At 38.4% G+C, this 16784-nt stretch overlaps 1 protein-coding gene across 1 annotated transcript in view; it reads left to right on the forward strand.

Annotated features, from left to right (window-relative positions):
- The first annotated feature begins 257 nt into the window (after nucleotides 1-257).
- Nucleotides 258-16784, forward strand: part of LOC114031462 (AT-rich interactive domain-containing protein 1B-like) — a 550161-nt gene continuing 533634 nt past the window's right edge. The window contains 3 exon segments of the mRNA XM_027846531.1: nucleotides 258-627; nucleotides 671-890; nucleotides 1008-1983. Coding sequence (XP_027702332.1) covers nucleotides 336-627; nucleotides 671-890; nucleotides 1008-1983 — 1488 coding nt within the window. The 5' untranslated portion in view covers nucleotides 258-335.

Raw genomic sequence — 16784 nt, forward strand, 5'->3', positions numbered from 1 at the left:
TCGGCGGCGATGGGACTAGCGGCGGCGGCAGCGGCGGCGGCTTGAATAATGTAGCTCCCCATCACCTCCACCACCATAATGAACTGAACATGGCCAATAATGCGAGCTCTGCCGCCGCCGCCGCCGCCGCCGCCGCCGCGGCTGCCAGTAATAATAATACGAAGAGCGGCGGCGGCGGCGGCGGCAGCGGCAGCAGCAGTAGCAGTAGCAGCAGCAGCGGTAGCGGCGGCGGCGGCAGCAGCTCGTCCGAGGCGGCTCTGAAGGAAGGTGGGAACGCCGCGGTCTTCTCCTCCTCCTCCTCCTCTTCCTCCTCCTCCTCTTCGTCTGCCCCGGCCATGGAGACGGGGCTGCTCCCCAACCACAAACTGAAAAACGTTGGCGATCCCCCCGCTGCACCTCCCCACCACCAGCAGCACCACCATCATGCCCACCACCACCACCACCACCACCATCCTCACCATCTCCTCCACCACCACCATGCACTACAGCAACAGCTAAATCAATTCCAGCAGCAGCAGCAGCAGCAGCAGCAGCAGCAGCAGCAGCAACATCCAATTTCCAACAACAACAACAGCCTCGTCGTCGTCGTCGGCGGCGGCAGCAACAACGGAGCGGGGGGGCAGCGGCGTTGCTGCTGCTGCTGCTTCTGCTGCTGCTGCTGCTGCTTCTGCTCAGCCCAGTCCTGACATGGAGCCCCAGCAACATGGAGGAGGCAAAGACGGTGTTTTGGGAAATCAGGCCGAGACCCAAGCGCAGCAGTTGCTGAGCAAGTCAGGCGAGGAGGAAGAGCTCCCGACTAAAATGGGGGAGCAGATGGGCGGCCGGTACGAGCACCCCAGCCTGGGAGCTTTGGGCGCGCAGCAGCAGCAACAGCAGCAGCAGCAGCAGCAGCAGCAGCAGCAACAGCAGCAGCAGCAGCAGCAGCAGCAGCAGCAGCCGCCCCAAAGCACCGGGAACGGCAGCGGCGGCGGCGGCGGCGGCAATGGTAGCCTCGGCAGCGGTGGCAGCGGCGGCGGCGGCCCCTCCGCATCGGTGGGGGTCTCGGAGTTTAATAATTACTATGGCAGCGCTCCCCCTGCGAGCGGCGGCACAGGCAGCCGAGCCGGGCCTTGCTTTGATCAACATGGCGGACAACAAAGCCCCGGGATGGGGATGATGCACCCGGCCGCCGCCGCTGCCGGGCCCCCCAACAGCATCGACCCCTTGCAAAACTCCCACGAAGGCTACCCCAACAGCCAGTACAACCATTATCCCGGCTACGGCCGGCCCGGCGCGGGAGGCGGAGGAGGCGGCGGCAGCGGCGGCGGCGGCGGCGGCGCTGGAGGAGGAGGAGGAGGAGGAGGAGGAGGAGGAGGAGGAGGTAGTGGAGTAGGAGGAGGAGGAGGAGGAGCAGGAGCGGGAGCAGGAGCAGTGGCGGCGGCGGCCGCAGCGGCGGCAGCAGCAGCAGCAGCAGCGGGCGGCGGCGGCGGCGGCGGCGGCGGCGGCTATGGGGGCTCGTCCTCGGGCTACGGGGTGCTGAGCTCCCCCCGGCAGCAGGGCAGCAGCATGATGATGGGCCCGGGAGGCGGCGGCGGTGGCGGCGGCGGCGGCGGCGGCGGGGCTGCTAGCCTGGGCAAGGCTGCCGCTGCTGCCAGTTCTGCCGCGGGAGGGTTTCAGCGCTTCGCCGGGCAGAACCAGCACCCTTCGGGGGCCACGCCGACCCTCAATCAGCTGCTGACTTCCCCGAGCCCTATGATGAGGAGCTATGGCAGTAGTTACCCCGATTACAGCGGCAACCCCAATGCCCCAGGCCAGCAGCAGTCCCAGGCGCAGGGAGCGGCGGGGGCAGCTCCAGGAAGCCAGCAGGCAGCAGCGGGCATGGGCATGGGCAAAGATCTGGGCTCCCAGTATGGAACTGTAAACCCCGGTTGGGCAGCGGCACAACAAAGAAATCATCCAGCTATGAGCCCTGGAAACACTGGACAGACCATTAACAGATCCCAGGTAACTACTAGAAAAAACCAGGGCCTTCTTCTAGGGCTTGAAATACACCTAAATCCCTAGGCAAGGTTTAGTTAGTTTCTTTCTAATTTACTTTTTTCCCCCCTCTCTTCCCCCCCCTCCCCCCCGAGAGGGAGGCGGGGGTAGATTCCCAAAGCCATTTTAACTCCTAGCTGCCTCACTAGAAAATGTTTGGTAACACAATGTCTGACTCCGATTAGTCCAGGGGCATTAGAAGGTGGTTTCACTGAAGAAATAACAGCTATTTTATTTACACAATTGATTAACACGTTATTCCACCCCTTTAGCTTTGTATTATAAAAATGGAAAGGAACAACAAGGCTGAAGAAAGCAGTGGGGACGACTGAAATCGCTTTTGTAACAAATAGTGTTTTTAAAAGCCAGTAAATTCTAAAAGTGGATCACTTGACTAAGCTTGTCTATTAAATGCTTTGATCCAGTAAAGCATAAACAATTCTTTCTTTCTGACTTGTTTGCCCACATTGGCCTTGGTTTGCTCATGAGCCTAAAAGTTGGAAATTGTGAGAAAAATAGGCTTGTTTTTTGACAATCGAAGTGTTTCTTATAGTTGTGAACACCTTACGTGATTAGCGTGGAGTTGCTTTTGATTTCATTTTGACTTTGAATGTTTGGTAACACAAATTCCAAATTTCAACTAGGTGGATGTGAAATATATTAAAATATTTTATGTTACATAATGTAAATAATGAAATCCACAATTTGTTACATAGGTTTCTTGAAACCTGTAATTTTAAATGACATACTGACCTCGAAGGGCTATGTTTCTAATGAGTTGTACTTGTTTTGATCATTGAATATACATATATTTGATGTGCTTAATACAATAATAAGCTATCAGATCAGTAGGAAATGGATCATTTTGGAACCTGTTTATATGGGTTTCCTTTTGGGGGGGTGGTTTTTTTTTTTTCCACCAGCCAAATCATAGGTTGATTAGGGAGCGTCCTGCACACTTGCTGTTCTTGCTAGCAGACTGAGTCTGAAGACTGACTTGATCTCCTTTGCAAGGTTTGGAATTTGAATTGTGGAGGTAAACTGGCTGTAATAGTCTCCAGACAGCTGCCTCCGAGTTGACATCTAATCTGCCATCTGATTGGCTCCCCTCTTCACCATTGGGCATTTAGCACTGCTGATGTAAATAGAAGTGCTGAGCAGTACAGTCACAAAAATTCTTGCAACAAATAATAACTGAGCAGTATTACTAGCAGATGCAAGGTTGAATAGTGTTAGAAGTTTAAATTATAAGGACTAATATTCATAAATAGGATTAGATGAATATCAACAGAAATAGCATGCTGTTTGCATTAAGGAAAAAAATAGCCTTGGTGACTTTGTATTATGTGCACTGCTATTATCATAAACTTTAATTTTAGAGAAGTGGAATTTTAATAAGAAAATACATTTTGAGAATGTGTTAATGTTAAAGCAGTATATATATTTACTTTTTACCCTTTTAGTAAATGGAGCAGAATCACAGATTTTTATATCAAGAGAATCTAGTTTAATCAGATTTTAATCTTTGAAGATGTAGCAACATTGGAGGTATAATTTCAGTTGCCTTCATAATTGATTATTTTGCACATGTGTTCTTACCTGCTTCGGTGTTTAATAACAAAAGTTTTTATTTGGGGTGTTTGTGCAGGAGTAGTTTGGGGTGACTAGAAAATGCACAACAAAGATAGACACAAAACCTTTTGTAAAAATAACATGCTAAAAGTGAAAAGTAATGGCCATTCGACTGAGTTTAAAAAACAATTATTATTTTTTGTGTGAATCTTCTCCATTGAAAGTACTCTTTTTCTGTTTTAAAGACACCCCCCCCCCCCAAAAAAGAGCAAAAAGCACCCGGAGTTGGTTTTCGTCTGATTATTTTGGTATGTCAGGTAACTTGAGCTTTTTTTAAAAAATTAAATTGCTTACAGGATAGTTTAGGGAAAACACTACATAGTATATTTCCTTTCCTTTTTCCTTCTTTGGACAGCTTAATCTTATATTTTTTTATTAGAATCTGATGTAAATAAATACCATTGCATACAATTTTAATTTTATCCAGTTCAAGTCAGTAAAAAAGGAATATATTTAAAGAAAGATAGTCATCAGAGTGAGTGAAATAGACTGATCTTAATAAATAACGGTGAGAACTTTTGACATGCTAAACATTGATATCCACAATCTATATATCTTCATAGGAATATTTTACTTTGATAGCACATATTTTCTTTATTCTTGATTGGAAAATAGAAATTTCAAGGATAATAACTTTTTCCACCCCCTTTCAATGAGATTTTTACAGATAAAAAAGTAAGGATGTTTCATGGAGATAATCTCATAAAAGCAAGCTGACAAAGCAAATCTGTTTTTAAAGAGATAGCTTAAAATTTACAGCTTTTGGAAGCTAGAAACAGTTGTACTGTAATAGAGACAGATGTAGGTACATGTTACTTCTGAGTACTATCATGGCAGAAATTACAAGTATTTTATTTTTATTGGAATGAAAATAAATTCATTGTATTATTACCCTGTCTCTTGGGAATACTTTAAAAATTTTATGTGGATATATATGTTTATTATGCACTAATTCACACTGAAAATATATTTATGGCATTGTGACTTGTCTCCTGGTTACAGATTTCTTTAAAGGGTGTCTTTTGAAGACTCTGGCAGGGACCGCTCTTTAGTATTTCATATGATAGTTATGAAAGTCATTTGTCATACCATATATATGTTATAAAATATATTAAGCTAAGTTATATTATGATGAAAATTTCTTTTGGCTTCTAATTGGTACTTTAGTTTCATTTTTGTTTTCAGCAAAATGATTTTGTTCAATGGCATATCTTTTTGTGCTTGGTAGATGTTTCTAGGAGATACCTTTTTTTTTAAGAAAGTAAATTAGGACTTTTTTCTATTTAATTGTATTAATTTATTGGATTTCTGTGTGAGAAACTGGATTAATCAGTTTCCATAAATGTGCTTATATCTTCATTCATATAGCTAAGATTTGTGTGTTGTCTATATTTGTCTTGCATTTAGTTAAATGCTAATTCAACTTTAGTTTTATAAAATATAACATGAATCAAAAGGAAATCTGCTTTGCTCACCCCATCATTTACCTTTATTTCTTCTTACTCCCATTCCCTCCCCTCTACAAATAAGTCAGCAGAGGGTGGGTCACAATGAGTGAAACTCTGAGCTGAGGACATTTGCCTATTGGTGGTTACCTATAAATAAATAGGTTTAAGTGAAAAGATTTCCACCACTAATCCTCTCAGTTCTCCAGTTAAATATTAGACTTATTGTGACATTGTCAATTTTATAAAGAACTTTTTGTGCTTTTATTTTTCAATCAACCAACCTACATTTATTATTTCTCGGTGTAGAGAAAAGGAGTTGTTACTATAATTAATAGGAGAGGCCTATATGTAGTACTTAACCCTTTCCCCGAAATTTAAGTTGACATAATATGACAAGTTATTCAGCACAACCTGCCTAGGATAATAACTATTTCTGGGTCATTTAGTTTTGAGTAAGAGATGTCACTAGCAGATTTTTTTCTTTTGATTTTTGACCTTTTCAGTCACATAGCATGAATATTTAGGCACTAAATTCCAGGGAACTGGTACCCTTAGAATTTCATCTACATCAGGAAATCTTAACTTTTATTTTAGTCTCCTTTTTGAATTTGTAGCAGAGTAGTTTGTGCTGGAGCTAATTTTTCTCAAATTAAAGTTAGCAAAATAGAAATAGTTTCAAAAACCTGTGGATAGAATAATAACTTTACCTAGGTCTCATGCTGAATACTATCACTAATGTAGATGTCCTGTACATGGGTTTATTATCTTCACTAATGTTAGTGCAATTGACATATTCAGTCTTGTATAGAAATCTTTGAAAATGATTACTATCTCAAGCCATGTGACCAAATGTATATTAAGACAATTGGGTTTCAGGTCAGATTTCAATAGGCATATTTTTAATAGGCATCTTAGAATAGATTTGTATTTTTACTTCTAGTTTTATACCTTCTTTCTGATTAATAATACTTGGGGACAAATAAAGGTAATTTTCTTGGCTCTTGACCTTAGTGACCAACACAAGTCATGATATTAAAGGACTATGTATAACAGAAAAAAAAATACTCAATCTATTTTACTACTCTGCCTACTTCCACTAGGAAGATAATGGGTTAATCAATAATTGTATAACTCCACTAAATGTTGCTACTTAGTTACAATATGGTTTTAGGGATCTGAACTTTAGTTCATTAATGTTAGCATTGGTATTTGCCTTTCCCCACGTGTCCACAAGCTTTTATCACTCCTGCACTAGACTTTTGACAGCTGAACAGTTAATGGGGTGGATGGTGCTTTGATCCAAATTTGTGGGAAGGAGGACTCAGCGCTCCACCTGTGCTTCATTTTCATTTTCGGATGTGTGTAGATTTGTAAATTTGGGGTTGCTAGCAGGTGTTTGACAGAACTGTCTTAATGTTACTTAAAACAACAAATTTGTAGAGGATATGGCTGCATATTAACAACACTGAACATCTGAGTAATTTTGCTAATGCTTAAGTTTGTAGTATGGATGTTGTAAAGCTGCCTGTGACATAAAAAGAAGAGATCTGTAGCTATACTTAAGGCCACATAAATGTCTTCAGTATTTTTGGACATGAGTATGCAGTCTCAGACATTTCAGTGCCTGTTCAAATGGGCCATTTATCAGGAGATTTTTTTTTTTTTTTTTTAAAGCAGATTCTCTGTGGATATGTAAAGCAGTGTTACCACACTTGCTGGGGATGAATGCTTGAGGCTTGAGAATCCCAGGCTGTAGCTCCCTGTAGTGTTGAGATGTATGTAGTAGGCAGAACTGTTAACTAACCAGAACATATTTCTGCACTGTAGATATAAGCATTTTATACAATATTGCTTTTCTAATATAGGGGCTATTTACATAAAAGTAATTTTGTGTGTGTTTGTGGGGGTTGGTTTGGGTATTTGAATAAATTATAATTTTAAATTTCTGGTATACCTTTGTGATTTAAGAAATCATTTAAAATTTATAAAATAAAATTGGGGATTGAGGGAGTGTATTTACTTTATTTTATTTTATTTGCCCAATGGTGAAATCTTAATGGAATCTTTTTTGGAGATGACTCCTCAGAAGGGGGTTATCCTGTGATTTTTATTTTATGTATCAATGTTGTTATTCTGTGACTGAATTAAGTATATGAAACCTGCATAAATTCACATGGTATCTTTTCTCTGTACTTATGTCCAGCAAATTTTGGTTATTTTCTATCTTTAGAAAGCAGAGAGTAATTGTACAACTTTTCTGATTCTTATAAACAAGGTTTTCATAAGCACTTGAAACTTTGTTGTGCTTGAGGTCAAATCTTAAAAGAAATATAAGTCATTTCATCAAATGGCTGATTTTGTTGGTGGCAAGGTAATTTCCTCCACTTAATTGGGTCAGAGACCCTTTACAACCCCCTTTTAAAAAGTCAGCACCTTGCATCCAGCTTGGGGAAGAGCCTTACCCAACCTGGCCAGGACTGAAAGCCTTTCACATTTGGAAGGATCTGCCTGAGCTTGGGGTCTGTAAGAATAGCTTTCTACTCCAGAAGCCCCTCAGATCATGATGAAGCATCATAGTAGGTCTAGTGGAGGACTCTGAAAAGATAGTTTTTAAAATAAAGCCTCTAATCTTTAACTTAGTGAGAATGGGAATAAATATTTCTAAGCAACTTTAGGTGTTGTTGTTAAACCATCTTCAGACATGTTTTATAATAATTTCTCTGTATGGTATAGGCCTTAAGAGTATTTAGAATGCTACAATGTTTAGTGTGTGTGTGTATATATATATATATATACACACACACACATATAAAAAGGCCAGATGGAAGAAATTAACCATTTCCTTGAATGATGTTATTACAGAGCTGGGTCCCCCTTAATTTGGGCATATTCTATATATAAATGCTGATTCTTAACTCCATTAATAAAATTATGTGGATGGCAGCAGAATCTGTAATAGATATATCACTGCAAGGCAATCTTTTCGAATTAAACTAAGATTCTGCCTCCGCTGATGTTCTTTTGTAAGTGATGCTTTTCAGTATCTCATTTGGGGCCTTGATAAAAGCAGGGTCTTGAGAACCAGACAGGAAGTCGTTCCTTATTAGATGACTCTGGAAAGGAAGCCTTATTTGATGAAGATCTAGAAGAAAGTCCTAAAGCCTGATGTTACTTTTATTTTCCTGTAATGGAATACTGGAAAAAAGTCTTTTTTTTTCCTTCCCAATCTTCATGTTTCATCCTAATGACATAAGCTGTTAACATATATAATAGGCAGAATAATTTGCTTTCATAATCAAGAACCTTTTTCCTCCCCAGTAACGAATTCCTTAACTTCTTTCAGAGGAAACAGTAGCATTGTAAATGATCTTCATTCTCACTTCGAAGAAGCCCCAGATCTCTTAGGGAAGCAGCACAAATTTTTCATAATTAATTGGTACTCTATATTGGTGTGCTATAAATCAAAGGGTCGTATTGCTGCCATTGTATCTTGTTGAAAGTTTAAGAGATCATATCTTTTGAATCTATTTGTGGAAGCTGCAGAAAACCATAAGATTTAGTAGAAAAAAACATTGTGTAATTGAATCATTAAAGTGTTTACTGCCAACCCTCCCTCCTCTTTCATTTTTTTCCTCTCACTGTCTGCCATTTATTTAGGTTGTTCTAACTTTTTTTTTTACACAAAATAATTTTCATGTTTTTGTGTGACTTAGATGTATTGATACATGTATCTATGCTCGTTCTCTTTTTCTGTATTTTAATGTTACTCCCTTTTTCCCACAGTTTTTTCTTTTCACTCTCTTTCCCAGCTCCTTTTTCGTGGTTTTTGGTTTTTGAAAAACTGTAGGAATGCTTTGCATATAGAAGGCTACTAAAAGATGACTGGTTTCCTAACTTTAAAAGTTGGAGCTTCAAAGGGACTCTTACTTAGATTCAAGTCAGTTTTCTCTGTTGAATATATTCTTTGTGTAAAACATTGGCATGCTATTTTAGTTGCTGGTGGGGCAGAAATGCAGGCCTGTCTTTACGCTGTCAGATATGTGCATCAAATTTAAAACTATTTGCCACAGTAAGTATGAAGAAAATAAACTATTTCTGAGAGTCTGTACTTTAAAAGATTATTTCTTTTAATGTAAACATTCCTTTTTGCCTTCATAGCTGAGAGGCAGGCATAGGCTTAATAAATGTCTATACTAAGATGATTGATCAGAAAGCTTAGTTACATTTATATACTCAAGTCTGTATTGGGTATTGCCAGTGCCAGAAAGGTTTCTTCAAAAAGAAAGTATTGGTTATGGAATCAGAAAGACTTGGATTCAAATCCTGCCTCTCACCAGCTGTGTGACCATGGGCTATTTCCAAGAATCCAAGAATCAATGAATCTTTGGAATTGCTTCTCTGTATGGTTTGCAAGCAGTATAAGCAAGTTAGACAGCCAAATGGAATAATCCTGCTGGAAATAGGTATGTTTTATAATGTGTAATGCAGATTCCTCATCTGCAAAATGGGCTAATAATTCCTCTAATACCTATCTCATAGTCTTGTTTGAGGCTCAAATGCTATAATGTATATAAAAGACTTTTAAAATTTTTAAAGTGCTCTGTACATGGCCAATAATTTTTGGTATTATTCAGTATGAAGAATTTCTAAGTAGGCATTTAACCAAAGCTTTCTTGAGCTTCTCCCTGGGTCATGGCATAAAAAAAAATTGATCATAACTGAATTGTTTTAGTTAGAATTGGCTCATTTGAATGATTTAGGATTAGCAATCTAGTTGATATATATTATATATCCTATTTTATTTTGGGGGCTAAAGAAGTATATAATAGATTTCTGTTTTCTAATTGTTATTTTGTACCTGTTTTTCATCTCTAACAAGAAACCTCTACTAATCTTTTGTCACAGAAAAATATAGTGCAAAAAGCAAACTGGTAAAGGCTAGAAGAAGCAGAACTCCTCACTTATGAATTCTGAATTGAGTGCTTCTTTTTGTTTATTCTAATTTTTTACATTGTACAATCTCCATAAGAAAAGTTAACAATTGTCCTAGTTTTAGGCAGGTGTTTGTGATATAGGATATGTTTTGGTAAAAGCTCAAATTATAAATCTAGCTGCTTGGCTCTATGGTGAAGTTTTAAGCATTTGAAGAAGGAGACATTTGTGATTAGTTAATGTTGAACTCTCCAGTATTTTTTGTTTTTATTTTGAAGCCCTCTTATTTTGAAAGAAATGTGCATACTTCCAAAATCCTTCTAGAATTCCGTGTCTAATTTTATGAAACTATAAGGATCAAATTTCTTAGTTCAGTAACTGCCTTGCTTTGTAAAGTCCATTTTAAAATTTCTACTTTTACTTTATGTTTTCTTCAGGAAATTAAAATTGCCCTCTGAGTTTTAAATGACACTATAAACCAGAAAGGCCATTATTGCTTAATTCTGAACAAACACCTTTCTAATAAAGGTGTCATTTCAAGGAACAAATAGATTTTCATAAGTTTATAAGTTCATTTAAGTTCAGATGTAAAACCTTACAAATGAAAAAATACATGTTAGTAATGCAAAGTTGCATCATAGAGTATTGGATTGATAATCAGGGAACTTGGGTTCTAATTCTGGCTCTTCTGCTAACTAGCTGTATATTAATTTGATTAAGTTCTTTAACTTCTAGAGGGGCTTAGTTTCCCCTTTTGTAGAACTCAGGCATTGAAGGCATCGAATGAGTTGTTCTGTAAGGTCTCAGCTCCAAGAATTGATGAGTCTTTGGAATTGCTTCTCTGTATGGTTTGCAGGCAGTATAAGCAAGTTAGACAGCCAAATGGAATAATCCTACTGAAAATAGGTATGTTTTATAATGTGTAATGCAGCAGTGTTTATTAAGCTGACATTTATAGACTTTCCAAGACTAAAATTTAATTTCTTCATCATCGTATTTATCGAGCATCTGTTAGACTAGAACACTGTGTTGGATATAGAGGATACAGGGAAGTATAAGGTAGGCTTCTTAATTTCCTTCATGAATTATCTTAGACCTTGACAATAATTCTTGGAATATTACATAGTGGGATAGAAGATGCATACAAAATATTTCACTGTACTCTTATAATTCTCATATGAAAAGATGAACAATCTTTTATAATGCATTCTCCAAACTTTGTCCTGTACCATCTTTGCACAGTCACCTGCCTTGCCCTTTGGTACTTACTTGTTGGCTAAGAAATATCTGAAAAGCATCGACCAATGTTCAGACCAAAGTTGCGTATTCCTGATGAATTTATTGAAGACCTCCAGTGCCACATTCTTGGTTAGGATGTTTAACCGGAAGCATAGCTGGTTTGTAGGTGGAGGATCAAATAAATCTGGAAACTTTAAAATTGGGTTCATCTTGATGCAGTAGCATTCATTGAAAGTCAAGATTTTTGTTATGGGCATTACCTTTAGGCAGTTGTCAACTGAAGGAAATTGGCTTGTATTATTAGCAAGAAGAGTTTTGCTTATGGAAAATTTCAGTGTTGAAAGGATTTAGAGCCAGTGAAATAGGTGACTGATTTAGTAACTCTTTGCCTCGAGATCTGTGAAAGCAGGATAAATATACTGTTATTTAGGATGGTTAAGGTACAGTCTATAGTAGTTCATCAAGGTAGAAACTCAACCTCTCAATGTTTGATCTTTGGAAAAACAGGGTAAAATTTAGATCTTGTTTCTAAATCTTAAGGAAGGTTCAAATTGCCCCCCAGCCTCCCAAGTTTTAAATGACATATAAAACCAGAAAGGCCATTATTGCTTAATTCTGAACAAATTCCTTTCTAGTAAAGCAGGTGTCATTTCAAGGAACAAATAAATTCATCATTTAGAAGTTCATTTCATAAGTCTTTAAGTTCAGATGTAAAATCTTACAAATTAAAAAAAATACATGTTGGTAGTGCAGAGTGGAGTCATAGATGTGATCTATGTCACATCTTGTCCTGTATTTTGGGAGAAGCTGATCGTATTTGTCAAGTGTTTTGTATCGTTAGGCTTTTATTTTTTTTTTCTTAAAAAATTAAATGAAGAAATAATAAATTTTCAGGTTAATGTCATTAGGTACAGGATAGACTTACCAACAATATGCAGGGCATTGTACTGGGTGTCTAGAGACCCAGGGAACTTAGCTTGCATACAGTATTTAAAATTTGGGGTATTCAGTATCCTACAAAGAGATGTCTACTTGTGAATATTTTATAAATTATTACCAAGAATAGATATAGTGAGCAATACATGCAATTTCTTTTGTTATTCTGATACTTTTTTTGTTATTCTGATACTTCATTTTCAAAAGAGAAATTTAGATGGGATTCTCTTATATTCTATGGGAACTCTTGATAATTTAGTTTATAAAAATATCAGTATTTTGAGAGAACCTTAGTAGACAGACCTGCTGGTAGGTGGGTAGATAGACATTTTAAAAAGAAAAAAATTGGTGGTTCAGGCTGCTGTTTTTTTATTTTTAAATGTGTGCTTTAGAAAGTGACTTATGTTGTTACCTGCCTAAAAGCGTTTAAATATCATTTGTTTCCTGGGCTTACCACCAGTTTCAGTCACAATGTTTGCTAAGATTCTGCTTTTTGGGGGAGCTAATACTAGTTTACTTTATTGTCCTACCTGGCTTTTATAGAACGATGTGAGAGTCCCCAAAGCTAGAAACAGGCTGAAACATGCTAAGATGGGCTGTCCAGGAAACTCTTATTTCTCTCCTTTCACCCACTATGCACTGTGTGTGGTGGACTGAGGTCCGCGCCTCTCTTCATTGTGACACTTGACAGGGAGGCAAAAGCACACAAAAAACCATGGGCATTTTACCTTTTATTCTGTAATTAAACTTAATTGGTGGAGCCAGGGAGTGAAAAGCCACTTTGTATTTGGAGAGACTGGCCTTTAAAAAATGTGAAATAAGTGCAGTAGGCACCAGCATTGCGGTAATTTCAGCAGAGTTCCGTATTAGCAATGAAAAACAAATTTTTCTTGACAGATGAATTTTATTAGAAACAACTGTACAACCTGAGAGGCGGAGTTTTCTTTTCGTCTAAGTTATGCTCTTTTGGTCGTGTGTGTGTGTGTGTGTGTGTGTGTGTGTGTGTGTGTGTGTGTGTTCCAATATTGAAAACCTGCCTCAGAAGGCATAATGAACTGTTGGGGTGTTTGGTTAAATTGGCTGTCAGTTTGTTAAATCTCTGTGGATATCAGCATCTTGGGGGGACTGCGTTTTGTCAGGTAGGTTTTTCTAACAGGGCTGTAAGAAGGGCTGACTAGAGAGGCAAAGCCCAAGCCTGGGTTTGATTTGCACGTGTGGTTTTTTTTGGGGGGGGAGGGGGGAAGGGAGTGAAGGGGTCTGTAAAAGTTTCACACGCAAAGCAAACTGGTTAGTTTGTATGGCATCACATGATCAAAATATTTTTCCCTTCACTGCTGCCAGAAGCTATCTATTGCTTTTCAGCAATCTCACTTGTTGGGCATCATGCCAAGATGTTTAAGACAGCCCCTTACGTGAGCTGTTCCATTCTTAACCTCTTTGACTGAAGTGCCATGACCTTCACATATGTAGATTAACCATGTGCTCTGTGAATTGAAACTTGCTGCCTCAGGAAGAAAAGGTTTTTCTTTTTATTCCTCTGGGAACTTGACAGCCATTCATCCCTGACCTGGGCAGAGGTAATGCCAGGAAATTGGATTCAAATGGAATGCGTATAGATAACACATGGAGGCAGTGTATGGGCAGACAAGGAAGCTTCCTACCTTATAGAGGATGAAAAAATCCAGCAATGCAGATAACCCGATGATTTGTCAGAAAAACAGAATTATTTATCAGAATTATCAGAAAAACAGCATCTATAGATAAATTTTGGAGTTTGGAAACTTGTGATTTCACTTTCAGACCCCAGCTCGATCTATCTTATGGTGAATACATCATGATTCCGTTTTTGTCTACCTACAGACTCATTCTGCCTTCTCTTCTTGGTTTTAAGTAATTGTGGTTGAATCTTTAGTATTCTCACATTACAGACACTTGTACACTTAAGGCAGTGAAATTTGGGTGTTTGTTTCAGAGACAGAAAGCATGCACGAGAAAATAAAATAAGAAATACATGTGTAACTTGTTTCCAGAAGAATTAGCATTTTTCTGTCTTTTTTATTGTAAAATTGGAAATGAATTCTGATGAGATGTCCTAACGTCTCACTTGTGAGGTTGTGAAAAAGATTGATTAATAAACAGTTATTGGATAGATTTGGATCTTTGAAATTTGAGGTAAAACAGAAAATTTTTTGTATAATGTACATGTGATCATTGAAATGAACTCTAAAACGATAAGTAGTTTTTATTTGTAATGCATTACTGACGTGAAGCATGTTTATATTCGCCTTGTTAGTAAACATCCTAACAGAAATTAAGTAAGGTTTCTAGTATAAAAATAATGTCATATATTATATAATATATCGTATGATGATATATATTAAATATGACATTGTCATGTGATATGAGATTAGATAGGTATTAGATAGTATGCAGGTGAAGTTTTCCTTGTAAACATAATAATGGGACTCTTGGGGCACTATACTAAGTTTCTTTTAAAACAGGACTCATCGAGCAGTCTATAATATACCTCTAATACTGGCTTTAATTTATTAGTGAAGGAAGGATGCTTCTAGAATTGGATCCATTCTTGTGGATTGTAGTGTCTGTGATGTCAGTCATAGGCATACCAGCGCAGGTGAATATGGGAGGCGTAGAAACCTCATTCCTTCCCTTGCGTAGAATAGATTTTCTTAACCTTTTTTGGGGGGGAGGGGGAGATCGGAGTCTTCTGAGTTGGTCAAATATATTGTTTATTTTTTTGGGAGGGAGGAGGAGAAAGTCATGAAAGGAAGTCCAAACCTTCGATTTCATTGACATGGTGAGGGTAGTGTCCTAGAGAAGGTAGTGTTGAAATTTCTTCCCTTTGTGCAGACCTATGACTTCTTTGTAATTGACATTCTTAGAGGATTGCCTGGGAACACTTCTACATTGACTGGTTTGCCTGCGGTCACAGCTGGCATTTATCTGAGGGAGGAGATAACCGTGGGTCATCCTAACTCCAGGATAACTAGTTCATTGACAGATTGGAGAGTATAATCAAGGTCTGCTAGGCTGTCAGCTCTGCAACGGCAAGGACCATATGAGATAGCCAGACTTCATAACTTTAGAACTCTGGGAGCCACCAGCAAGATCCCATGTACCCAGTAGGCACCTGATACTTTTTTATTTTTTATTTTTTTTTAAATTTTTTATTTTTAGGCAATTGGGGTTAAGTGACTTGCCCAAGGTCACACAGCTAGTACGTGTCAAGTGTTTTGTCTGAGGCTGGATTTGAACTCGGGTCCTCCTGACTTCAGGGCCCGTGCTCTATCCACTGTGCCACCTAGCTGCCTTGTAATACTTTTAAAAGATAAAAAATTCAACATTGGTCATTTCCAGAGGTTGTATATTAATGTTAATCTGTGGGATAGAGTGGAACTATGACAAGTGCCAGGTTTGGGTTGTTAGTCCATAACATTTATTAAGTGCCTCCTGTGTGCCAGGCACCGTTATAAGCACTGGGGATACAAAAAAGGGGCAAAAAGGTTCATGGTTATAAAGTCAAGTTAAAAAGAATCAGGGTGAGAAGGATTGGATATCCATAGGATCACAGATCTGTGGCTGGAAGGGACTCAGTGTCATGTAGTTTATCTGCCTCAGATAAAGTTATAAATTAGGATACTGAGGCCCAGGGACATTAAGTAACTAGCCCAAGGTCATAGGTGGGATTTGAACCTTGGAGTCTTTTTTACTCCAGAGCCAGTGATTTTTTTGGCTTTTTTATTTTTAAAATAAAATTTTCTTTTTACTGTGACTTACTTAATAACCATCAACAAATACAAACATTTCAATATACAAAAAAGAACAAGAAGTGAGTCTGCATGAGAAATTATGAATGTTCATGAATAGTTTGTTTTTAAAGAAGACATATATATATATATATATATATAAAATCACATTTAACAAGGTAGTACTAAAAGGGCCCTTTTGTTTGTATCCTCTTCTGTACTTTTTAATTCTATGCATTAAAAAAAATTACTGATTTTTTTTATGCCTATCTCTACATATACATCTTACCTAGTAACAAATATGTATGTGCATGTATGCAAGCATGCACATATACACATGTATGTGTATATATATACATATATATACTTACATTTATATGTATGTATGTGTATATGTGTGTCTGTATATTAGACAAAAACAAATGAACACATTGGCCATATCTGAGAATAAATATCTCATTTTGCATCTCTAGGGCATTAACTCTCAGGCAAAAGGTGGGAGGAGGGTCTGTTTCATCACCAGTCTTTTTAAGTGATGATTGTTTACTGCTTTTCATCACAGTTAGGATGTCTTAAAAGTTTTTCCTTGTAATGTTGTTAATAAATAAGTTGTTCTCTTGGTTTTCCCATCTTTTTCTGAACCATTCACAATCATACTTCTTATTTTTTTGGTGAGGCATTAAGTGACTTGCCTAGGGTCCCACAGCTAGTAAGTATAAAGTGTCTCAGGATGGATTTGAACTCAGGTCACCCTGACTCCAGGGCAAGTGCTCTATCCGCTGTGCCACCTAGCTGCCTACCACAATCATACTTC

The sequence above is a fragment of the Vombatus ursinus genome, unplaced genomic scaffold (assembly GCF_900497805.2).
Source record: "Vombatus ursinus unplaced genomic scaffold, bare-nosed wombat genome assembly UNPS02015175.1, whole genome shotgun sequence".
NCBI classification, from domain to species: Eukaryota; Metazoa; Chordata; class Mammalia; order Diprotodontia; family Vombatidae; genus Vombatus; species Vombatus ursinus.